At 37.3% G+C, this 26,063-nt stretch overlaps 1 protein-coding gene and 1 long non-coding RNA gene across 4 annotated transcripts; one reads left to right on the top strand and one right to left on the bottom strand.

Annotated features, from left to right (window-relative positions):
- Positions 1-2,002: 2,002 nt before the first annotated feature.
- Positions 2,003-22,555, bottom strand: Slc40a1 (solute carrier family 40 member 1). Of its 3 annotated transcripts, none has more exons than XM_027924969.2 (9): positions 22,464-22,555; positions 21,340-21,527; positions 20,755-20,822; positions 16,454-16,613; positions 14,045-14,160; positions 12,474-12,600; positions 6,431-6,676; positions 5,016-5,651; positions 2,003-3,571 (listed from the first exon to the last, which is right to left on the bottom strand). In XM_027924969.2, exons 2-9 carry the CDS (start codon positions 21,380-21,382, stop codon positions 3,258-3,260), a joined length of 1,710 nt encoding a protein of 569 aa, XP_027780770.1. In that variant the 5' UTR covers positions 21,383-21,527; positions 22,464-22,555; the 3' UTR covers positions 2,003-3,257. The 3 variants fall into 3 exon arrangements, with proteins under 3 accessions (XP_027780770.1, XP_027780772.1, XP_027780769.1); XM_027924971.2 differs by having other exon boundaries at positions 21,340-21,470; XM_027924968.2 differs by lacking the exon at positions 22,464-22,555 and having other exon boundaries at positions 21,340-21,718.
- Positions 21,774-24,134, top strand: LOC114083731 (uncharacterized). The gene is made up of 2 exons (XR_011709098.1): positions 21,774-22,082; positions 23,522-24,134. It is a non-coding gene; the product is annotated as an uncharacterized lncRNA (long non-coding RNA).
- Positions 24,135-26,063: the final 1,929 nt, after the last annotated feature.

Here is a 26,063-nt window from a genome sequence, read left to right as displayed (position 1 = left end):
AGGATTCAGGGAGTGGGATCAGAAGAGGAAACTTTTAAAATTCTGTGCATTTTAAAAAACAGGAGTGATTATCTTTATAATTCAGGAAAACTCTAAGGTTTTTTTTTTTTTTAAATTATCCTCATCTTATAACCCAACAGTATAAACATACAGAATAAAGGGACTATATGATAAAATTCTCATTGTCATCACATGGCAGGTAATAAATGCATAGATTATTTGATCTTAAGTGATCTCCAATAAAGGATAATTTGAAATTTTTCATCACAAATCTTTGCCCAGTTCTTTCTGTTCTGTTCTCCTGACTGCCATTCTTGTGCTTATACCTCCTCTCTTTTTATACTTACTGGCTTTATTCAAATAGTTTTCTCTTGTTCACAAACCATCCCTTTAGAGAACTAAACAAAAATAGTCAGTCCATAGGTGGCTCATAGGTAGCCCATGGATGTAGTTTGTTTAGCTAGCAAAGTATGTTTACCATTTTCAAATTAGTTGACAGCATGAAAGAAATTGGAAATTTCTCACAATATTCTATATTTCTACTTTTGAAAGATCAAATGATCTGGCAACACAGGGCCCACATTCATGAGTCAAATGGAATCGCACCACCCTTGGCCTACATGCATACTCTTCAGCTGATCAGAGCCCCCAACATAACCTACAACCTCACCAACAGGGCTTTCAGGCACCGTTGAGCATGCTTCTTGCCTCATGTACACCTTACAGGAAAGTAACCTCTCATGCAAAGAATAGGGGACAACGAAAGGAATATCAAGCAAGTCAGATGTCTTGCCAAGAATAAGGGGCAGGCATATGTCTTTGAAAATGAAGATTACTCTCCTGTGTTTAATATTGCAAACAAAAAAGAGTATGCTGAAAGAACCAAATTAATAACCACGATGAGAAGCCTGCATGGAACAAAAAGAAAATGAAAAAATAAAAATAAAAAAGAATCAAACTGCTTTTAAGAGGGAACTAGTATGAGGGATACTTTTGAAAGTGTCATTGCATACTAAATAATATTTTCCTATTTCTAATTCACTTCTTTCCTTTGTTTTCTAATGGACCTGGTACATATTTGACTCCCTATTTAAAAGTGCACCCAGAGGTAGTCCCCCACTCCCAGCACATGAGCCACCTACCCCTGCCCTATTTCTAAGCCCTGGGGCAGTAGATAGCAAAGCCTCTCTGGACCAGCAGTGAGTTTTCTCCACTTTCCTTCTCTTCCTGCTCTGAGCAGTAGTCTGCAAAAATTAAAGTAGCCACTATAAAAATTCCTATTGCCTTACCAACTCCATGCTCCTTCCTCTTACACAGGGCTTCTCCCTGTAGGCCCATAGTCTGGCAAATGCTGACATTCAGAGCTGAAACCTTTTCTTGCTAATATGGTTCTATTCATGTTACAAAGTCACAGGCCTTTAGTTTCAGCTGTGAGAACTCAGGACAGACCTCCAAACCCAGCTCAACCCCTGTAGGAGGAAGCAGAGAGCCTGTTCAAGGTCACTGCAAAACCAAGCAGAGGCATCTACAGTCTAAGCGGATGCCATGATCAGATCAGTAGTTAACAGGGATTTGCCAAAAGTTTCCTAACTTCCAATTTGGGGGAAGGGTGGGGGGGGGGGGGGCAGAGAAATGTCTCTCTTCTCACTGGAGTATCAGACTCATTGCCTAGGTCCAACCTCTAGTAATACCATTTGACTTAGATTTCAAAACATGCTTCCACATGGCTTCTCTTATTTGATTCAATCAGGGAAGTTGTGTTTATAGTATCATCACTAATTTATATAAAGGGAAATGGAACTTGAGAGCTTAGTGTGACTTATTCAAGGTCAAAGAATGCATGATGGGCCCCATGTTTATTGCACTTTTCTCCAGGCCACAACGAACTAGAGACGAGAATTATGAAACTGTAGCTCTTTATAAAGAAAAACACATTATCCAAAACAGATGTTCTGTAACAAAAGCAATAGTAAATGATTGGAGGACACAATTCAGTAAGAAATTAAGACTTATAAATGTTTTTATATAGAAATATTTTACAAAGATTTTACAACATAGTAAATCATGTCATACTGTAGAAAGATGAAGAAAAAGATTAAACCTCAAGAAAAAAGAAAGTGCTCATAGCAACGTATTGCAGTCTCCATAAAAGTGCATAAAAGGTTAAGGCAAAGTACCATATTGGTACAGGCATGCTGAGAACTGACTTGTAAAACAGTTTTTAAAAATACATACAAACATTTTTTTCCTCTATTCTTTTCAAACATATTTGAAAGGGAAACGCTTATGAACATTCTTGCTTGAGACAATGTAAATAGAACTTCTGGGCATAAAACAGTAAAAGTAAAAATATTCTGAGTGTATAAAAAAGTAAATCAAATAATTTCTAAAATAAAACCTGTCTAAGTGAGGTCCCTCTTTCTACATGTAACTAACCAGGCTGAGGGCTTACTCTCTCATAGATAAGCGATGTCATTCATCATAGCGGCGTGAAATTAGGATCTCACCCTTTCAGCTTCTAGTTTCTATGGCTAACCTACTGACATATGTAAAGTCTTTGTCACTGCATTATGAATCTACTTTGCAGCTATGCTTCTACCTGCAGCTTACATGATAGTCATTTTATGAAAAGCTACCTATGCTTAATACAGTATTTTGCCCTGATAATAAAAAGACAAAGGTGCTCTCCAAAATTAAACCATTAAGCTTATTAGAAAATTCTAGTTAAGTATTAAGTTTTCAGTTTTCCACATACATTAAATCCCTTAAGACCAGAAGGATCAATAAGGATAATACTGGTTATCTTCATACTTGGAAAAGAGCTTGTTTTTAAACTATAACTGAGAAGTAAGATTTAAAAAACGTAATTTGGCCAGACTCAAACACGAGTGAATTTTAAGGACTGATTTATCTGAATTCAAATCCAGAAAATAAATACCTCCCAAAGAATAACTTAATTCACATGATTAACCACTCTTTTTTTGTAAAATTCTATCTACTCATAAGAGGAGTTTTAGTATTGTCTCCCCACACTTCAACTAGCTTTTTCTTTTTCAATTTTTCTCCATGTCTAAATGAAAGGGAAATGAACCAGCTCATTTTTTTCTGACTTAGGTTTCTTAAATAGCTCTTAGACTTCAAGGTACAGCTGTGGTATAACCAGAGAGATACACCCAGGCATTTATTGGAATTCTGCGGTACAAAATAGCACATGTGCTCTATGCACTCTAGTAACAGGGATAGCAATGATAACTGTCTTACACAACAGATGTATTAGCTTGGTTTTCATCTGTAACTTCTTTTTCTTCAGGACCACAAACAAAGAGCTGGTTGCCCAGAGTTTTCTGGGCAAATCGGAAATACATAATGTGGCCCATTGCCACAAAGGAGACTGAAATCAATACGAGCAAGCCAAAAGCTTCAGGATTTGGAGCCAGGATGACCATGATGAAATGCAGAAGATCAAGAAGATAGTTCATGGAGTTCTGTACACCATTTATTATGCCTCTTTCAGATTCAATTACGTTTTCTTGCAGCAACTGTGTCACAGTTAAATCAAAGGACCAAAGACCTATATAATAAAAGATATTTTTAATGAATGAATTAATTTGTAGTAATACAGCTCAGATTTATAAATAAAATCCTGTGAACATGTGCAAAGTACACATTTTAGTCCTATTGTCTTTAAGTTGACTCATATATATAGTATTAATCATAGCCTTGCCTTAAGGAATTTCTTCTCATTAATAAATATTGGGTTATTCATGGCTTCAAGAAACGATTTTTACAGCCACCAGACAAAAATAAATATAATCTTCAAGCTTATTAATTCTGTTTGTCTGTGGCTATTTGTACTACAAAAATAAAACTCTGAAATAAATGACATAAACCCTGTAAGTACCAGTATTTTTACAACTTAAAAGAACCTAAGACATTATCATGGTTAAAGGGCAAGGAAACTTTAAACCATTGTTACATTTACTGCCTGGGTTCCATGGCCCTTACAATAAAGCTGTCTTGCTGGAATATTAATGTCTTTGATAAATTAATGAACTGCTTTGTGTCACAAGATAAATATGGCTTCATTTCAAGAATAAATTCAGTTATTCATCAGCACTTATTAATGATTATTTAAACTATACTCTGTAAAAAGTCTTTACATTATGTTTCCTTCCAGAGTTATAAAATCCATTTGTGTGGCAAAGTATATAATAAATACTCATCAGGATTATTTTTAATAACTACCCTATCTTAAAAAACAAAACAAAACAAAACACTGTCCTGGACTGGGATTGTAGCTCAGTGGTAGAGCACTTGCCTAGAACATGTGAGGTACGGGGTTTAATCCTCAGCACCACATAAAAATAAATAAATAAATAAAAATAAAGGTATTGTGTACATCTACAACTAAAATTTTTTTTAAAAAAAAACACTGTTTTTATGCTATCCTAAAAAAATATTCTCTAAATTATAGTTCTTTTGGTAGACTTATAACAATATAAAAATTCTAAATTACTAGACGATAGTATAATTATTATAGTAATGTCTTTTAAAAATTAAATTACATTTAAAGAGTAATTCTTAAGGGTTGGGGGGTGTAGTTCATTGGAAGAACATTTGTCTAGCATTCAGAAGGTCATAATCTCCAGTACCACAAAAAAATTAAAATAAAATAAAGAGTAATTCTTAGAGGCTACAAGTGGAATCTGTAGCTCAATGGCATAGCACTTTTCTAACACACACATGGTCCTCGGTTTAATCCCAGCACCAAAAAAATATATACATACTCTTTAACAAAAACATTGTAAGTCCTGGACATGTTTTAAGTATGTATACATACACACACACATACAAATATAACCTTTTAAACTATAAAATAAAAATTCCATGTTTAAAGACAGTTGATTTTGCTAAAATTAACACCCAGGAAATATTTCACATCTTTGGTGAATCTCTGTACCAACTTTCCAAAAATATACTTTGAATTCATTAACATATACAAAGAAACTTCTTACCGATTCTAGCAGCAATGACGCCTGCAAACAGCAGACTGACAGAGATTTTGGGCATCTCTGGGATAGTATTAGCAGTATCAGACCTGTTTGATGTGTGCATTTCAGTTGTAAAGATGGTTTCAGGTATTTTTGTAGTTGTGGACAATGGCTCTCCTTGCATGAACCTAGAACGGATATCTTCAAAGGGAGAAACAGACAAATCCAAAGGGCTCCCAGGCATAAACACGGAGATCACACACAAAATCAAACAGGAAAGCTGTGCCAATCCTGAGATCAGGCCAGTCCGAACCAGACCACATTTTCGACGTAGCCAAGTAAAAGCCACGGTTCCCATTATTCCAGTAATAGCTGATGCTCCCATCAAAATACTCAGGATGGAGCCACTCAGTCCCTGAGTGTAGGCGTACCCTGTAGTGATACAATCGAAGCCCAGAACAGTCATATAAAGAAAGGCAAGACCCATGCCAGCCAGAAACACAGGCTGGTTGTAGTAGGAGACCCATCCATCTCTGAAGGTGCGGAAGGGCTCAGCCATCTGGGAGGCACAGGTGGGCTCTTGCTCACATTCAAGCTCACGGATGTTGGGGTCTTTCTCACCCATTAGATGAGTTCCCTCCAGGGGTTTTGGCTCAGTATCTGTTAATAAAAAAATATCATAATTTGAGGGGAGGGAATGGGGGTAAAAAAATTATCTTAGCATTTTGTTTCTTCTCTTATTCTCTTCCTGTGTGTTACCTTGATTACTGAATTAAAGTATATATTTTCTTTTACTAATAATCTAAGAATTCCAGCCATGTAACAATTTCCAAGTACCATTTTTTTTGTTAAATAAAGTAATATTGATCTCTTTTTTCTTTCTCTCTTTCTTGTAGAAATTATACTCTCACCAAAGTAAATAGCAGGAAAATTCATTGGATAAAATATAAAAAAAAAACTTTCTGGGAAAATTCAGCATCTTATTTTCTAGGGCCCTCTTTAGATTCCATTTACCTGTAGCCCAACTTCCCCCTGCCCTTGGGAAATGCCCTTTACATCCTCACTCCCTTCCACTGACTGTGAACTCCTTCCAAAGGCCATGAACTTCTCTCTTCAATGACTCTAAGGAATTTTTTTTTCCTCACTCTCTTCCCATTTCTATGCCTCTTTTTTGCCCAGCCACCCCTCAACTTATTGCCCCTCTGTGCCTACCACTCACATAAAGAGACAGGGCTAGGGATCCTTCAGTTTCAAACCAGAGTTGTTCCCTGGAACCTTAAAAAAGTCTTATTTTGGCCTCATCTACCTAAGTCATATATTTAACCTCATTCAGGCCTTTACTGGGAATAAAATCTTATACAAGCCAAAATAGTTTTGATTTTCGCCAGCATTTAAAGTCTGAACATGAGAATAAAGGATGGTCATTGTGTTCATCTTACCTTTTTGTAAATTCAGCTGTTTCAATTCAGCTTCCTCTACTTTAAGAGCAGCTTTCACAGCTAGAGCAGGTGTTTTCTGATAAACCTTCCAGAGCAGAAAGTATTCCACACACATGGATACCAAATTCCACCCAGAAATAAAACCACAGCCGATGACTGGGGAACCGAATGTCATAATCTGGCCAACAGCCATAGGAGCCAAGATATTGGTCAGCTGGTCAATCCTTCGAATGGTGGCATTCATATCTACAGGAGCAGGTGGAAGAGGCGGGCAAGAGTTCAAACTCGTCAAAGAAATACTGGCCATTTACATGATATAGTGGTCAAAACCAAGAGCATAGATTTCTAAAATGCAAGTTTCTAAAAGTACTCTGTGAGCAAACTATTTGCTAGGAAAACAGTTGTTTTTCACATTAAAACTGCCTCAAGAAATGTGATCCCCTTGTAATTGTAGAATTAGTCCAATATCAGCTTTTAAAATAAATCTAATAGTGACTATATTCATTTTTTCAACACATATTTATTAAATGCCTGTCATAAGCTAGGCACCACTCTCAATACCATAAAGAAAACTACTATTATCTTTACTAGTTTTCATGAAGTTTGCCTTCTCATAGGAAAAGAAAAACAATAAATCAATAAGCACATACAAACATGGCACAAGTCAGATGTTCATTAAATACTGTACTGAGAGGGCAGAAAAAGGTCATTGAGGGAAAAGTATTAAATAAGGCAATATCAGGGAAGGAACTGCTGAAAAAAGACTTAAAGGAAGGAATTGCTGAAAAAAGACTTAAAGGAAGCAAAAGAGTGAGCCATGAGATATCAGGGAAAAGAACATTCCAGACCCAGGGAAATACATGTCCTAGGACAGAAGGAGTAGGCCCAGAGTGTTAGCAGTCTAGGAAAGAGTTCATCAGAGCTGGGGCAGGAGAGATGAGGTCAGAGGGTGAGGGGAGACAGATACGATCATGTACAGACCTATGGAAATTATATGGACTTTGACTTTTCCTTTGAGTCAGAGGCCCTTTGGAAGATTTTAAACATAGAGAGAGGCATAATCTGACATATTTTTAAAGGTTTATTTGGGCTGCTGTGTTAGGCAAAGACTATAAAGTGAGAGAGGTGGTAGACAAGAGCAGAGGCAAGGCCCCATGTGGGAGATGATGGCGGGGTAGAGCAAGATGGTTAATAGTGAAAACGTGGGGAAAAGATACAGTGTATACTCTAAAGGTAGAATCAGGAGAACTTGCTAACAGATTAGATATGCATTGTGAGAAAATGAGAGGAATCAAAGATAACGCAAACTTTTGTTTTTTTCTGAGCTGCCATTGGCTGAGAAACAAGATTTCAGAGGAATAAAACCCAGTGTTTGGTTTTGGGGGTGCTGATTCTGATAGGCCTACTAATATTCAAAAGGTCACATCAAGAGGCAGACATTTAAATATATCAGGCTGGAGTCATAGGCAAGAAATATGAGCCATATTTGCAAGTCATCAGTTTGTTCTGACCATGTCTGGGCACACCCATGTGTAGAGAGCAGGAAGGTGAGAAGGAAATATCAAAGAGGAAAAAAAATAAAAAGCGAGCATGGTGTCTTAGAAGCCAATGGTGACAGTGTTGCAAAGAGGAGAGAGAAATTAAGTGCTGCTGATAGGGAAAGGAAGATGAGCACTCAGAGGAAACATTAGATTGGTCACAAGAAAAATATCAGGGACCTCAAACACAGTGGAGCAGGAAGGACAAGTGCTTGATTACAGTTGTGATAAGAGACTAGTGCCAACTCCAGGAGACACCACTTTTATTATTATATTTTCAATGCATCTCCTGCCCTGGAATTACAATGGGAATGCAAGATTCTAGAAAGCAAGATTCTGACCAAAGAAAGGAATTAGAAACAAGATGCTTTGATAAGTTTGCTGAAAATAGAAAGAAACAAATGGACTGGCAAAGGAGGAAGTGTGGTAAAGACTGGCTTTTAAGAAGAAAATCAGAGCATGTTCAAGTGCTGAAATGATACAGTAGATGAGAAAGGAAGGAATCTGAATCTACTGCCTAAGTGGAAGAGCTGGTCTCAGATAGGGTCACAGATAATCCATCAATGGTAGCAAGAGTGGAGTCACCTACTTTGCTTCAGTTACAGGTAGGAAGAGAGAAATGATAACGGAAGCACACGGGGGCCATCTTCTCATTTCTTACATCGCATCGGCAAAATACAAAGCAAGATCATCAGTCCGTGTGAGGAAGGGGGAAAAGGTCGTGAATGTGTGAGGATAAGGGAGAAAATTAGAAATAGTCCTCTAGGAAAATGGGAGAAGGAAGGGACCAGAGAAAATGGTGTGATCATCTAACAGCATGAAAAGATCGACTTCAATCCTCTGTTTAAGAACTTCAAGTGAGAACACTGAGCAAGGTCATGTGTTTTTCTCCAGTCATGTTCTAGTGTGGAGAGCTGAACTTAACCAGCTTCTTCCAGAATGAAAGGGACGGAAAGAGAGGGGACAAGAGAATTGAGGGTATACCCAGGAGGTGATTATACAATCATGAATGAATGACCTTGGAATTTAAACTGGGTGAGAAAGGCAGACAAGACAGAGGTCACTAACAGTGAAAAGAAAGTGGAATTAGTGACTTGTGAGTGACAAGAGGTTGGAGGATTGTTGGGGGTGGGGTAGTGAAAGAGCAAACTACAAAGGTAAGAGTTGGTAATTCAAGATACAGACGCTTAAGATGGAGGTTATAGAAGGGAAGACCATAGGAATGCATAGTCATGTCAAAGTAGAGAACAAGATGAATAAAGAACAGGAGGTTAAGACAATCACCTGCTTTCTCATTCCCTATCTCATAGAGCAGAGTGAAAATTAACAAGGTAAGTCTTTTACAATCCTTTGGGTCACTGTGGAAAAAGCATCTGTGACTAAGAACATTAACAGAAAATTGCCTTTATTCCTTCTTTAGTTCTTTCTGGTCTTTAATTAGTTTCTGATTAGTCCTATGAGTATATAACGCTTACCTGATAACAGGAGAACTTTGGCATACTTCACCTTTCACTTGAAAGGCAAAGGCAGCATTCATTAATCTCACTCATGACAGTTTTTGCAGAGGCTTCACTATCTTCCACCTGCCCCCACTAGCAAGTTTCGGATGCATATGCCAACAGAGAAGTGTGGGATTGACCCAAATGACTCAATGAGCTGAACCCAAAATACCAATAACTGAAGAAAATATATGGTTGGATCTTAAAGCTCCATTACAGCAACAAGCAAATTATTTTGGTTTAAATTATGTTACTCTTTTCACTACCTCTGTTCCCCATGTTCCAGGAGCATCCCATTATTACCAATTCCTATCTTTTACATGATACTTAGGAAATCAATAATGCTTAGGTATCAGAACATATGTAGTGATAAAAACGGCTTTTGTTTTTCTGAAGCTAAGTAAATTAAATAACAATTTAAATAAAATAAAGACCCAATCATTTCATTGGTAATTGCCTAGAAAAAGAATTCCTTTTCTAAATGCACAAACCCATGCTCTTTACAGAATTATATTTATTCTTATACAAACATAAATATATGTGCTCATTTGGTTCCAATTTAGTTGTTTTGTAGTACAGCTGTGGCACAGAACATGCCATTACAATGAAAATAACTATTTAAATTATAAATTAAATTATTATAGAGGCTATATTACATCTTATAGAAGAATAATTTTTAAGAAAGAATTTGCTAAGCAAATAGCTGCTAGCATGATGTCTATCTCATATAAGAAATCACATGCATTCACATATAGTATTTATCTGACAGCCATACCTGATCCAAGCTAATCAGCACATGTTCCTTTATGGTTGGTAAGGAAAACCTCAGAAAATATTAATAAAGAGAAATCCACAAGGGAACAGGGAAGAAAATAAGGCAATGGATGGAGTAAAATGTCTGGGAAAAGGAGTGAATTTCAAACAGGTTAGATAGACTGTGTGGCACAAGAGAATGTTTTATCCAAACTTTAAATCGAGTACCTGGTAAGTACCTTAGCTAACAGATATGCGTGTGAAAAACAACACCCCTTCTGTAGCTTTCTAAACTAGATGGTTTCTCCTATTCTTTACCTTTGATGATACAACTTGCACACAGGTAAAGCCTCCCAGCCCAGTGCCGGATCTTTGCCAACAACTTCAAAACTTAGGCTGTATTTTCATATACCCATAAATTTTTCCTGATTGGAGCAGGTGTATCCATGTAGACACAGCCTCACAGGATCAAGCAGCAGCTGCAGTCCCCAAAGCACTCCACCTTCTCCCATCTCTGTTCTATTTTTCTTTTACCCACCTCCTTTTTCTCTGTTCTCCTTTAAGTCTGCCTAATAAGAAACTCCTGAAGGCTAGAAAATAGACTGTTTGGCCTAGATTCTTCAACCCTGCAATAGTCATATATATAAAAAGGGACAGATGAGAAATTGCCAGTCATATTTTTGTCATTGTTCTGGAACATCACTTCCTAGTGAAAAAGACCCACATAACTTTGTGAAATTTTTTTTTATTTTGTTTTTCATGTATATGTAGTAGGACGAGTTAAAGACGCTGAGTCACTTTCTCTTTAATAGACTTTAGTTTCTTTAATACAATTCAGAGAGTCAAAATTAATTAAGAAATTCAGATAGGCAAAAAAAAAAAAAATCATTTACAAGGCGACCTTCTCCCAAAATATATTCTAAAAATAAATGGGATTTTAAAAATATCTTGAATTTTATAATATGAAACATATTTTACATGCTTAAAGAACATGTGAAAAAGAGAAAAAATAAAGGGCCTAGCCTTATCTTCTAGGTCAATGTGACAAAAAGAGATGAGGAACTATTCCCTTTTATGAATCATCACAGAAAGAAAAGTCAAGGAGAATTCCCTGCTGTGCAGACTCATTCTTACTACACTCGTCCTAGTATGCAGGTACCATCCTCTGAAATCACAGTGCTTTTCTACCTAGATTATTATATTGTTACCACAAAGTGATGATTCGAGCAAATTCTTCTTCTAGACCTCCACAGACTTTGTTCTCTTTCAGTCACCACCTCCTTTTTTTTTTTTTTTCCTTATTTTTAATCACAAGGTCCCATCAAACAAAGCTGCTTGCTAATCCCGGCACATAATCTTGCCTTCTGTGTCCTGAAAAAAGCCACTTAAGTCATCAGGAATGGTTTTCTTGTCTGTCAGGATGGTTAGGCAATGTGTTTGTGATACTCATTATCTTAATGACCAGCAGAGTTGATTCAGCTGATCTAACTAGTAGGCAGGTGTACCCTTCCTCCTCTACCATGTGTAATTATCAATTCAATTTGTGTCTGTGTTGTGTGGGAGGAAGAAAGAGAATATTAAGTAAGGAAGGCATTCCAAGCCCAGGCAATGTGGTTGTGAGAGGACACACTGCTTTGTGAGTACTCCATGATCTTTATTTAGCCACTCGTATGTTTCCAATGGAATAGGACTGTCAGGTCTTAAAAAGTGCGTTCTGTCCAATATTGTTTCAGTTTTTGACAGCAGCCGCATTACATCCTACATAATGTAATGAAAGTTACAGATTGTAACTTTAAAATAGAAGAAACTAACTTCTAGAGTCTCTCCTACAACTAAGTTGTTTCCGTTTCATGTGGAGAAAAATAATATCCATGATATGATCCTTACTACCAGTGATAACATCCACAGATATGACTGGTAAAAATAACATGTCAAATTCTCATTGTTATATATATTAAATATTGGAAACAGTTCACCAAATTTAAAAAGAAAAAGGAAAAGCTCAAGAAAGATTTTCTATTTACCGGGTTTGCAAAGAATAAAAGAGTAGTTAACTATCCTCTAAATTACCTCCATAACAGATAAATCTAAGCAGTAAGATTTGACAATAAAGTTAAAAGCAACTTCATCTTCAGTTTATTATCTTAAAACATACACAGAACAATAACAAAAAGGATTCTAGTCTTATTTATTTCCACCGATTTAAAGTGAATCCTAATATACCCATTTGATTAAAAAAGAAAATCAAATTACCTGCTAATTTGCTTCTGTCTTCTCCTGCAACAACAACAATCCAATCCCTTTGAATTGTGATTGCAGTAGCAGTACTGGCCAAATTTGCAATATTTGCAATAGTTATAATCAGAATGTAGCAGGAAGTCTAAGGAATTACAAGGAAAAATGGAGGTAAAATGTCAGTTTATTACACTAATGCCTACCTCACCCACCATACATGGTAATTTAAAATTTTCTGACAAAATAATACATTTTTGTTTGAGTTTCATTTATAAGAAATTTTACTTTGTGTGCATGAAACAATTAAATACCAGTGGACAAGTTAAAGAGTACATTGTCCTAATCTATAATCATCTGTAATATGTATAATGTAAAAAATATAATAGTCACATGAACATTATGTGACTTAGCTATTAAGAGAATGGTGACAAAGTTATTAGAAAATGGTAACAGTTTTCCCTCAAACATCTCCACCAAAAAGATGCTGAAGGGGAACTGAAAAGACCTATATTTAATTGTCAGAGTTCTGAAACTTTATAGCTGAATGATAATGGATAATGAACCAAACTTTTTTTGTCTTAGTTTTGTCACTGACAAAATGAAGGGAATATACTTGAAGATTTCTAATGTCCTGCCTGGCTTTGAAACTCTATCCTATCAGTCCAAATAAATACAGGAAGTTTCAATAGTGACACCAAGTTCATTGTTATCCACCATATCCCATTCCTCTCACTTTTTTTCCATCAAGCTACCATGAAATCATTGTGTATGAACTTATACAGATGATATCTCCAAATAGAAATCACAATTATTATTATTGGAGGGACACAAATAGGACTGATTAATATGTTCATATGGATAACATTTCTTTTTTTTTTTAAAGATGTTGCTTTTGTTTTATTTATTTATTTATCTATTTTTTTTAAAGAGAGAGAGAGATAATTTTTTTAATATTTATTTTTTAGTTTTCGGCGGACACAACATCTTTGTTTGTATGTGGTGCTGTGGATCGAACCTGGGCCGCACGCATGCCCAGGCCAGCGTGCTACCACTTGAGCCACATCCCCAGCCCCTGGATAACATTTCTTATCTAATACACATAACGTACACAGTAAGATAGAATAAAACTGAAAACTGAATTATATTAAAAACTAATAGGATGTAATTTGAATTCAAACAATACTTAGTACCTATTATGGGCAAAACAACACTAAATCAAAGGGGACATTACAGTAGACATGGGATGAATATTAAAAAGTCAAATTTGCAACAAAAAAAAGACATTCCTTGACTTTGAAGCATTTTTATCTTCATCACTAACAGATATCCAATATTCTGACATCAAGAATCCCATTGAGCCAGGCGTGGTGGTGCATGTCTATAATCCCAGAGGCTTGGGAGGCTAAGACAGGAAGATTGTGGGTACTAAGCCAGCCTCAGCAAAAGCAAGGCACTAAGCAGCTCAGTGAGACCCTGTCTCTAAATAAAACACAAAATAGGGCTGGGGATGTGGCTCAGTGGTCAAATGCCCCCGAGTTCAATCCCCAGCACCAAAAAAAAAAAAAAAAAGAATCCCATTGGGAACTTACAAGGACCCATCCATGGTACATGGTCAGAAGCTCCTTTTTGTGTAAGAAAACCATCATCAGGATAATGCCACACAGGATGACTGAAACATTCTGTACTATAAGTGAAGTCTGGGCCACTGTACAGAGGAAGAAAGAGAGTTTTCACTGCAGCACCATGTTTTCATCAGGCTGTTTTTATCCACACATCAACAATCCACTACATTAATGCATATGCCTATTTACTATATGACAAAAGGAAAAGTTTCAAAACAAAATTCTGCCTCAACTATCCCAATTTAACCCAGAAGATCACAGACCAGTGAAATACGCAAACAAAAAGTACCCACAATTTTTTTCTGTTGAAGTCATTTACAATATATTTTCATTTTATTTATTGAAAGCTTACTGTCATAAACAGAACTATTATATAGATAAGATCCATCTCTCTGTCCTTTATTGCTTAAGCTGAAACAAGAACATGTAGGAGGTTATAAAGAAGGAGGTCTAGTATGTTCAAGGCCAGGGTTTAATCCCCTGCACTGAAAAAAAAAAAAGAGATCAAGAGAAGTTATAAAATCTATGATCCACAGTCTTCTACATGGCAGGGTTACTCTGGTAAGGTGAGATGCACAAATAGGAAAAAAATACAAAAATTTGCCAAGAATAAAGCATCAATGAGTTTTTTTGACGTAGTAATGCTATCTGCCACTGCTGTGAAATTCTAGGCTCCACCTTCCATCCCACACACAAAAAAATGTCAACCCTCTTAGAATGAGGCATTTATGTAGATAAGGTGCTGGAGAAAGGCAGGCAAAGACATCTTGTAGTTTCTTTTCAGCAATTTACTGGGTAGATGATCCAAGAAGGATATTTAAGGTCTCTAATGCCTATGTCTAGAAGGTGAGGATGGTTATATATGTCTTCCTTACTTTAAAGGATCATAATGATGCTCAAATAAAATATTTATGACAGCACTTTGAAATATCTAAGGTGTAATTATAGTTCTTCTTATTTGGAACAATAAAGCTCATCCTGGCTTGTAAGGTCATATCAAAGAGTCAAAACAAAACAACTACTCTCTGAACAGGGCCTGAAAAAAAAATTCCAACATGTAAGTCATTCATTCATTCATTGCACAGGATTAAATGTCACCTGAATGAGATTCTTAGCTTCTAGGACCTGACAGACCAGAAGAAAGATATGTGAACAGGTAATTATAACCATGTAAGTCCAAAAGCAGAGGTACAAACAAAGCCTCATGAGAGCACAGAGAAAAAAAAAATGATGATTAAACCTAGAGACGTTAGGGGAAATTTTCTATGAAGAGTGATAAATGAGTTGATTATATAAAATAAGTGGGAGACTGTGATCCCACCACATTCTTCTTCATCCAACTCAACATCCTTTCCCAACCTATGATTGCAATGCCCAACATTTAAAAGGTTAAAGGTTTCTATGTATAATAAGATTCTGTTTTGTATGCATAATCATGTAAATAACTAGGATTTTTTTTTAGGATACAGAATTGTTTTTCTATATGTGTTCTGGTCTACATATTCTCAAAACAGGAAAATTTTCATCTTGACCATTTTACTAGTAGCATCAAGTCCCACAATTTGATAATCCTGTTACATGTATAGGTATCTAGGAGTAGTCACCCCAAACTGAAAGAAACTAATGAAACCTCAATCATTCCCTAGACATGGAGAAGGTCTAAGAAAGATATGGCCTGGTCCAGGCATTATCAACTAAGCAATTCAAGAAAATTTTACCTGAATGATAATCTTCATTGCCTTTATATTCTAAATAACTAAATTGCTCAGTCACTTTTTCTCTTTCTTGAATAAAACAAAATTAGTCTAATTCTCTATAATAAAGTCAATATATCATTATTTCTTCTTTTTCCCTAAAAAATTATAATTATACACTTCATTATCCAGACTCAGCTTTTCTCCCTTGAATCAATATTTAGTTTTCAATTCCCTTACACAAACCTTTAGATGAAACACAGTGAACCAGAGGACAGATGCTAAAGCTGTCCCAGGAACATCACACTAAAGGGACTCCAGTTCACAATGTGGTTAGGAAGGAAGCCAGAATTAAGCAAATTTTAATGTTTAACATGGTTACCAGAAAGTGGCTACAGTGTTAATCATTAACATCTGAAATTTATGAACTGCCAAAAAGACAAAAAACAAAACAAAAAAAACAACCAACAAACTCTTGGGTCAACAATGCTGGCATCTCAGTTTTATGCAGGAGCCCCAGGACCCTGACTCCAGAGGTGCTGCTGAACCCCCATCCCTAGGTGTGGCATGTACTCAGTGGGTTAATAACAATGATTTCTCTCTTAGTTTGTTGTTTACTTTCTTACAGAAGCTCAGAGCTGATCCCATAGGCACTGGGGCTTAATTGTGTAAGGACACTCACCTTTAAGTCTGGCGTTCTTATCCACCCAGTCACCAATGATGGCTCCCAGGACCAGAACAGATCCTGCCACCACCAGCCCGTAGACTGCAGTCAAGAGGAGGCTGTTTCCATAGAGCTCCACCAGAAACACAGACACGGCAAAGTGCCACATCCGATCTCCCTTGAAGAGGAGAAAATGTTGTGATCAAATATTTTTGGTTTCTAATTCATTGTATTCAGGGAGTTGTTTTCTTATCAAAAGGTCAATTTTCTGGCTACAGCACAAGACTTCAAAGTCAATAATTATTCTATGGATTAAATATTGGTCAGATGTTAAAACTGTACACCCTGATATAATGGAAAATATTCCTGCACAGTTACTAAGTAAATTCAAAACAGCATGATACTAATAAAACATTCTTATTCCAGAAAAATGAGGTTTCCAGACCTAAGATGACACAGAAACTGTTCTCTGTGTGCATGTGATTTTCCTATTTTGATTTGAGAGGCAATAAAGTAGTTTGCTGTGGAACCAGACTAAATTACACTACAGTTCATAAACACTGACATACATTTAATGTTAAAGAAAGTCATGGGCTGGGGTTGTGGCTCAGTGGTAGAGCACTCGCCTAGCATGTGTAAGGCCCTGGATTAGATCCTCAACACCACATAAAAATAAATAAATAAAGGTATTGTGTCCATCTACAACTAAAAAATATTTTTAAAAAAAGATAAAAAGAAAAAGTTAGTTCCCCAATTTGTAAAATGATAGGAATGGACTATGTGATCTCTAATGACTCTTTACCTCTAACATTTTAAAACAGCCCTATTTCAGAATCATAAAACTGTCAAGCAACCAGAAAGATAAAATCAGTAAGATCAAATTCTGGCACACATAAACAAAGACGTCCACATAAATGTGTAAATAGTCATTTTAACATTTTAATACAGATGGGGAAAAACAATATTTTTTATACAGGTTCAGAGTACATAGGAAATTCTGGAATTTGTTGCTACAAAATGTGGCATAAGTTTAATAGAAACTTGCAAACCAGGCAGATTAACATATAAGAAATCTTTGAGGAACTTTATTATGAGAATTTAACTCCACACCTGACTTCCAGGGTTCACAGAAAGAAGGACAATATTCTATCATGACCTATTCCACAAAATCACTTCAGGATACTAAATTCTCAGGCTGAGCTCCTTACAGATTTGACCCTATGTAAAAGTAGTTACATTCCTAGACATTTCCAAAGTCTGTCAAGAATCTCATGATAAATTTCATGTACTGGAAGCAAATTATTATATTTGATTATTTCAAAATAATTAAAATTATTTTAAAAATTTAATAAAGCCAAGGCAACAATCTTAAACATTCAAAACTTAGGCTGATATGGGCTAGAAATCAATTACAATAAATTTCACTGTAGACCAGTAGGTCTCAACTGAGGGTGAGTTTACTCTCCAGGGATGATCTGTGAATGTCCAGAATTATTCTGGTTGTCACAAATGCAGGAAGATAGAGGGGGGATACCACTGACATCTACAATGCATAAGACAGTCCTCCACAAGAAAAAATTTTCTGATCTAAACATCAATAGAGCAGAGATAGAGAAACTGTGGTGTAAAAGATCATAAACAAATTTTGAGCCACAGCTCAAAATTAAATTAAGATTAGGACCTGGGGGTGGGGGGATGAAGTGGAAATTGCTCTAGTTACCCCAATTTCCAAAGGATTTAGTTTTTAAGAAGCAACAGATTATACACTCACAAAAACCCATAACTGGGTAAAGTCTAAGTAAACATTGACCAAGGACCCACCCATTCCCTTCTTCCCTCAAGCTTACCTATTCATCCTGTGCTTCCATTTTCTGCCCTCCCACTTGTTCTCATCATACTTTGATGATTTGTTTATATATCTATCTGCTCCAGTGGATCAGAGAATAAATTACTGTGGTCATTAAGCCACTTATTAAATACCTATGGGGCAGCTACTATGTACCCCACGCTATTGCAGTCACTGCAGCTTCAACAGTGCACAAAAATAACAGTCATGCTTTCATGTGGCTCACATTCCAATGAGCAGACACCAAAGACAAATCGAGCACAGGTCAGATGGTGGTAAATGCTCTGAGGAAAAATAACATAGAATGGGGCCGGAAGCTGGCATTTTATATGAAATAGAGAAACTTCTGTGAATCTTCTGAGAGCCTGTGAGCCAAAGAAGTGAGACTTACAGGAAGTGAGGACTGGAAAAATGGAGATACACTAGGGTATAAATGGAGACAGCGCATAATGACATGACATGATGTGATCAACTGGCTCCTCCTTTTCACTGCCTTACTCTGCTGTTTTTTTCATAATTACTTTTTTTAAAGCCCATACCTAATTATAAAATCCTTTTTAAAAAGTCTGCTTCTTATACTATTTTGTACTCTGAATAGCACAGAACAAAATGTATTGACCCATAGGCATACAGCAATGAAATAGGAAATAAAAAAAAAATTCAATCCCACATAAATCTAACTTGAGATAACCTTCTACTTGAAGGAACCTATGTTCAATGTGTAGGAAATCATGATTTGGCAGGGTTGGCAGGGGAATGGATAGATATGCATACACATATACATAATCATATGCATTTTGTTGTAATAACATCAGACAGTGTGCCACACAAGAGATAAAGCACAAAAAGTGAATTACTTAGCGTTAATGTTCCTCTTTTGCACTCCTTTGCAGTGAGAAGTTAAATTCACTAAACATTACATGTTTGTAGCTGATTTTTTTAATCCAACTTTCTCATAAGAACTCCCTTTGCTCAACTTACTATAAGGTTGGGACAAGCATCTGCCACCTTTCATGTGAAGCTTTTTTAAAAAATCCCAACAAGAAACTCTCCTGGAAGAACCACAGCTTTGTTAATGTTTTTGGCAAATCTGACATCTAATCTATCAACCAAAGGTCACATAAACCTTAAATTTAATCAGTATTTGAAAATGAGGCACTTTGTTTCCCTAGGAGTTAGGTCCAGATCAGAAGCTAAGAATTTCAAACATTATTTCCATTACCTTTATTGCTTTCTTAAAATACTTAATAGTTATTGAATTAAATTGGTAAACTATTAGTTCAGATCTACTGAGGTTTATTTCACTAGGTTTCTACTTAGACTCATTGGCTACTGGAATTGAAACAAACTCACACCAATTCTACTTTGTTTACATGAATTTGCAGAGTCATCCCTGCATAAGCATCTGGAAAGATAGGAGCTTGCTTTTCCAAGTCATCTATGAACTGCAATTTCCTAGAGGGCCAATAACCTATCTTAATAACTTCCCAAGGGCATAGGGTATAGATTTCCTCATATAATGGTTTCCATTCCTGTCCTAAAGATAATCCAAGAGAAGTTTTCAATTTAAAAATAAATTAACATTAAAATTTTACTTTCAAAATTCTTGTTCTTTATGAGGCATGTACAGAATATATCCAGGTTTATAACTTTTAAACCATGCGAATAATTGTTAAGTTTTTAAAGATTCTAATGATCAATCATTAAACACAATTCCAATAACCTTCTGAGATCATTCTTTTGGGGGGGGCAGGGATACAGGGAGTGATAAAGTAACCCAGGCCAACAAAAACACTGGGATTTCTTCCAAAACCACATAGGAAGTCAGAGGGAAAACTGTAAATCAACTGCTGATTTTCACTGGAGATGGGTGCTTTTTGGAACAGCTTGCAGTGCCAACATGAAATGTAACCACAGATTGTTATCTTTAATGACCAGAATTTTTGTCGCTCAGGTATTTAATCTTGGGGTAATGTAATTTAAATTAATCTTAGAATTAAGATTCTATGATTAGCATAAGTCAATTGCTCCACCATTCCACTATATTTTCATAGCACTGTATGCTGGAACTATATTTTAACAAAAGGAAAAAAACAGAATATCTTAAAAATGTGAAAGAACAGAAGGTGTATGAGACATCTTTCCATTCTTCATAGCAGATACTACCATTTATCAAGCCTAGTAGTGCAATATACAATATATAAATAATGTAAGTATTCCATACCTGTTAATCCTGTCTTTGGATAGCTGACAATCCACATGAAATATGACAATAATTAAACAGCATTTACTAACATCCATGGGAAATACCTTAGATGAAAACAACTTTTTAATTAAAACACCGGTCTTTGGAAAATTTATTTCCTTAGCTGCATGACAAAACTGGACGTGGACTTAACACAACAGGCTGGAATGAAAGTAAACAAGAAATTGTGCAACTATATTATAAGAATCACTGTACATTCTTACTTACCCATGTAGAGAGAGAATGACCAAGGTAGAGGAGGAATTTTGCTGAGGTCAAGTAGTTTGCTAAGGATCCTGCAAATAAACACAAGAGAGAATACAAAAGGCATACTTTGTCACTCAAATGAGCTTAGGTTAAAGGCATACCTGTTTTATTTAAACATGATATTAAAACTACTATGAGACAAACCAGGTACATTTATCAAATCGCCTACTAACTGATGCATTTAGTTTAGTTAATATTATTCACTTAAATTCAGCATGACCTGTTGGTCAACAACTGCCTATCTTCACAGTTAGTGAAGAAACTCTTGTTTCAACATTCTTTAACTTCATTTTTTTTTTTTTTTTTTTAACGCAAGGCAATCCAAACTGCCCAGCCTACTCCACCTCTGCCGGTGTGCAAGTCCCATTTCTCACACGTTGAATTTGCCTTCTCATTTAACCCCCATCAAAATAGAAATCAAAGGTGCTTTTACAAAGCACTTTGATTAACAACGAAAGCCACGTTCTTCCAAAACCTGAGCGGGTGTTGCTGCCTCCAAAGTCCCACCTGAGTTTCCACTATATTCACTTGGTCAACACAACTCACCACAGCATCCTTCCCGGCGGTTTTGATCTCTGGCCCTGGTCATGACACCAGGTCCTCTCCTCCAGCTGGGTCTTTAACTGCTCCAGCGGCTGCTGCTGCTCTTGGTGAGGTGCTTACAGGAGTGCGAGGAACTGAAGATAGCACCGGTAAAAACACAACAGCCTTGTCCAAAAAGACCCTAACGACTACTGTAGCAAAGAACAAAAGAAAAACTGTCCGGGGGTCTTCGTTTAACCTTCTTTCCAAACTTAGCTAACACTGTAGCTGAAGTTGGAAAGGCAAAGCCTTATGGAACCGGGTGGGAGGCTCGACAGGCCGTGAAGACCCTGAGCCAGCACCAGCCACCGCCACCGCTGCCGCCGCCGCCGCCGCCGCAGGCCGGGCCCTGCACTTATACGGAGCAGGGGGCGGAGCTCCCTCGCCCCTGTCAGGGCCGCCTCCTCCCCTTCAGGGACCCCGGGGCGTCTCCGCGGCCGAGGCTGAGCTCCCGCCAACCCCGTGTGCTGCGCCGTCCTCCACGTCCTTCCCGGGAGTCGCCCACAGGGGCGCAAGTGTCCAGCTGGCCAGAAACCACCTGCGCAGCCTGCGGGGACCTCCGCTTCGGGCCGGCTCCACTCGCCAGGTTTTCCCGCTCTCTGGGAAGCCGCGAGAAGGGCATCCGGGTGGCCGTGGGAGTGGGAACGGAACGCAGGTGCCTGGACACGGCGGGGGCGGCGTGGAGACGTTTTGCCCCAGACCAAGAGGCAAGTGCTGGAGAGACGGGCTCCGCACTAGCTACCTGGCCATCCAGGGGAAGGGAAGGCCGCCAACAGGTCATTGCACGAAGCTACAGCTCAAGCTGGCGGGGGCAGGGAGGTTCTGTTTAATTATTTTTAAGAAAATAAATTGTAATATAGGTATCTAAATAAATATAACCCTTGTCACACAAGTCCCTTTCCTGGCCTTCCCATTCCGGCCCCTGGCGGCAGAGAATGTTTTTCCTTCCTAGGACAGCAGAGCGGGGCTTCCCTCAAAACAGCAGAATCAAAGGGCAGGAAGGGGGCTCAAAGATCAGAGTCCAGCCTTCTTCAGAGGCGAAAGAGAGGCCGGGAAAGGTGAAGTACTGCAGAGAGTGGCGGACCTACCCCCAGCTCAGATCCGGTCTGAAGACAAATCGAGGAGGCAGCAGCCCTAACAAGCCCTTCACCATCCTCTCTTCTCCTGCACTCTCTCACCCTGCCACTCTTCTCCTCTTCTCCTCCAAATATCCCAGCATCGGACAGGCAGTTACCAGGAATACCGGTTATCCCAGTTAAGTCCTTGGGTATGTCCGGGTCTTGATAAAGTCTTTCGTTGACCTCCTGGAGGGGCAGATGAATGACTATAAAGAACACCAGGTGTAAGCCTCTGTTGACCTCGGTTTGCTCCAGCTGTGTGAAAACCCCTAGGGCATAAACCCCTTTTACCAGCCTGTTGATTACCTTACCTTTATCAGTCTTGCCAAAACCCCAGGAGTGATCTTAAACATTGAAACTCCTACCAGATTTCACACTTGGAACACCAGCAGACGGGCTGACTAACACCTAGAAGTGAAGGGAACCACTCATAAATATATGTCCTGTATCAAGACGCAAAATCAGAAGCCCCAAAGGTCTAAGGGCGGGGTGCAGCTGGATTCAGTTGGGATGTGGTCTGGAGGTTAGAGATAGGGGATTTACAGTTTACTGCTATTAACAGCTTTTTCCCTCTTGGAGCCCTCGTTTCCTTTCTTTTACACACTTTCAAGTTCTCTCCCTTCACTTGCATGCTGAAGTTGGAGAGTAAGTCATATATCCATATGTCCTTGAGAAGTAAACCAAAGTACATCCAGATGAGGAACTTAGGAAAGAGGAAACTGGTAAAGTCGTTCTGGTTATGCCGATTTTATATTAGAAATGAATTTGTTGATAGGTCCTCAAGTAAGGCACAAAGGATAATGATACTTTTTGCACATTTGCCACAGATGCCTCCATAACAAGAACCCCCAAGTACTTTACATTAATTATTGCATGCCATAAGGAGTGTTGTATTATACCCAACTTTCAGCGGGTTAAAAAACTTTATTTACCATTAACATTGTCTGAGAAGTATTTGTGGAAATAGAAGCTGAGTCAGTATGAACTTCAAAATGTAATGTGGAATTTCTGTTCTCCATTATCACTAGAAAATCCCCAGAGGACAAAGCTGAGAGAATGGTGAAAAGAACATACAGGAGACTACTATGAAGCAAGTAAGAAGGCTACTTCAGGAAGAGGAGAGAGATCTGTAACATCAAAACCAGTGAGGTGTGAATAATCAAATTATATTAGTTGGGGCTCATGAAATGAAAAAGAGTTGAAAATGAAAATGGAATAAAACCTCTAAAAATACATGCAAAACGCAAAATGACAGAAATTTCCTGAACTTGGCTGGAGATTACAAAGCACTGCATAAATCACAAGACCCTACTGACTCTTCCTCCTTCTAAAGAAACATTTGACTAATTGAATATTAAGATTTCTTCCAAAAGTAATTTGTATTTTTCCTGCAACATAAAATACACAACTTTCCTGTCGATGTAATCATAACTAAGAAAGCCGTCCAAGCCTGAAGTATTTTCAAAAAGAAAAAAAAAATGCCTGAAAGTCCATTTTACAATTTGTTTTCAACATTTTCAAAAGTTTGTGAACAGGCTAACCAACCTTTTAAAAAGTTCAGCTAGAATCAAATGTATATTCTAGTTTAAAATTGCTAAAAAGTATTTATGGTTGGGAAATAAAAGGAGTTTCATTATTTTATTTTTAAGTTGCATTTTCACTTACCCTACTGGACCCTCAGTTTCCTCTGCTGTATCTGATGTTCTTACCAGAACAAAGGCAGAATAAAAAATAATCACTACTCCACTGCTCTGAAGAAGAAAAAAAAAGTAATAGGGTTATCACCAAATATTACAGGAAAAGCATAGCTCCAAGACAGAGCTTCTATTGGGTGTGGAATTTTTTTACCCTAACTTAGAAACTGTACAGCCACATTTCTATATAAAAGCCATTCTTGATGTTATGGGCAAAATTCTGGAACTGTTTGGCATTTCTATAACCTAAGACTGACTGGACCCTTGAGAAATTCAAATTCAGATGCCTTCTATAAGTTACAGGCATCTAATTGTAGGTTGTTCCCAGGAAAGTGTCTATCCTCCTAGGTCTTCATGTTGTTTGAATATTGCAAATAGATTTGACCTTGAAAAGTTTTTTGTGAATACTGAGCACACTCTCCTCTCATGGGTTCTCTTCACACATTCATTCTCATTCTTTCTCTCACTCTGGTGCTCTCTCTCTCTCTCTCTTTCTCTCTCTCTCTCTCTCTCTTTCTCTCTCTCTCTCTCTCTCTCTCACACACACACACACACACACAAAAAAAAATACAAGTACACATAGTAGTCTACTTCCAGTTGAAAAATTAGATGCAGAATTCAGAAGATTTCAAAGGTAATACATTCCAAATCCATAGCTACAGAAAGTTAGGTTTTGTCAGGAACTGAGTAGACAACACAATAGCTAATGACCACTTACTGGGTATAAGGTCTTCTTCTGAGGTAATGAAAATGTTCTGAAACTAGACAATTGTGCAATAGTGAATGTACTAAAGTCACCAGATTGTATACTTTAAAATGCCTTAAGTGATGAGTTTTATTTCATGTGAATTTTACCTTAATTTTAAAAAATAAATATATTCTTAAAGGAAAGTTTACCATTTCCATGTGGTCTCAGGAGATCTTAATTAGAGAATGTAGAAAAAAAGAAGACAAAAATCAAATTTTGTCCATCACACTTACAAGAAATTTAAAGATGTAACTAAGGTTTATGTTTTCTCCCATATACTCTCATAAAATACCAAAAAAAATTCATTTAATAAATGTTTGGTCTCTCAACTTTTGCCATTAAATCTTTTGCTGGCTAATCTCATGTTACAATGTAAAGTCCCTTCTCTTATGTTCTGTTTTCAGGAAAAGCAGAAGACAAGTACATCAATACCCTTCTCATAGTCTCCAACTACTACTTAGCTTTGCCTTCATTGGACTGTTTAAACCAAATGGGTTTATAAGATATTCAGTAATTTTGATTGGTTTTCTTGGCACCTTTTTCAGTTGCATAGATGCTTGCAAGCCCATCACACAGGGAAGCACGCAGGTCTCAGATCTCTTAGAGACCTTATTCATTCAAGCAAAGAATTCCTGTTATATGGTCTCATATCTCAATCTTCTGTCTTAGACACTCCACAACTGAATGACTATTTCTAAGTAGTATCTTGAGGCTGATTCCAACTAACCTGGCCATATGCTTATATTCAGGAAGTTTACATTCTGGGCTACCAGCAAAAGTTTCAGAGTTCCTTAATGTTTCATTTAGGGTACAATCCACATGTCCAATGAAAGAGTCCCTGTTTTCCAACTCTCTCTTGACCTCCTATTAGTGGTGTGGTCATTATACCTGTTCTTCTGTTTTGCAGTTTCTTTCTTTTTATTTCAGTATTTGAGTTCCATACTGCTGATTTTTTTTCTTTACCACATTTTATAAAATGCCTAATTATCATAGCATGTCAACCATGAGTGCAAGATAATAAAAGATAATGGAGTTTCATAGCCATGAAATCCTTAGACCATATTCCTAGTCTTGGATCTTTGAATTTGTGCTCACACAAACCAATAATGTAATAAGACAGAGTCTTCT

Source organism: Marmota flaviventris, chromosome 11 (assembly GCF_047511675.1).
Source record: "Marmota flaviventris isolate mMarFla1 chromosome 11, mMarFla1.hap1, whole genome shotgun sequence".
Lineage (NCBI taxonomy): Eukaryota > Metazoa > Chordata > Mammalia > Rodentia > Sciuridae > Marmota > Marmota flaviventris.
Note: the sequence above shows the minus strand (reverse complement) of the source record. Positions and strands in the feature narration are given on the sequence as shown.

Coding starts and splice junctions, on each gene's coding strand:
- Slc40a1 (XM_027924969.2), bottom strand. CDS start 21,382: ATGACCAGGGCCAGAGATCAAAACCGCCGGGAAGGATGCTGTG. Junction 12,601..14,044: donor TGTACCATGGATGGGTCCTT/GTAAGTTCCCAA, acceptor GTAATTCCTTAG/ACTTCCTGCTACATTCTGAT. Junction 6,677..12,473: donor AGACAGAAGCAAATTAGCAG/GTAATTTGATTT, acceptor CTGCTCCTGTAG/ATATGAATGCCACCATTCGA.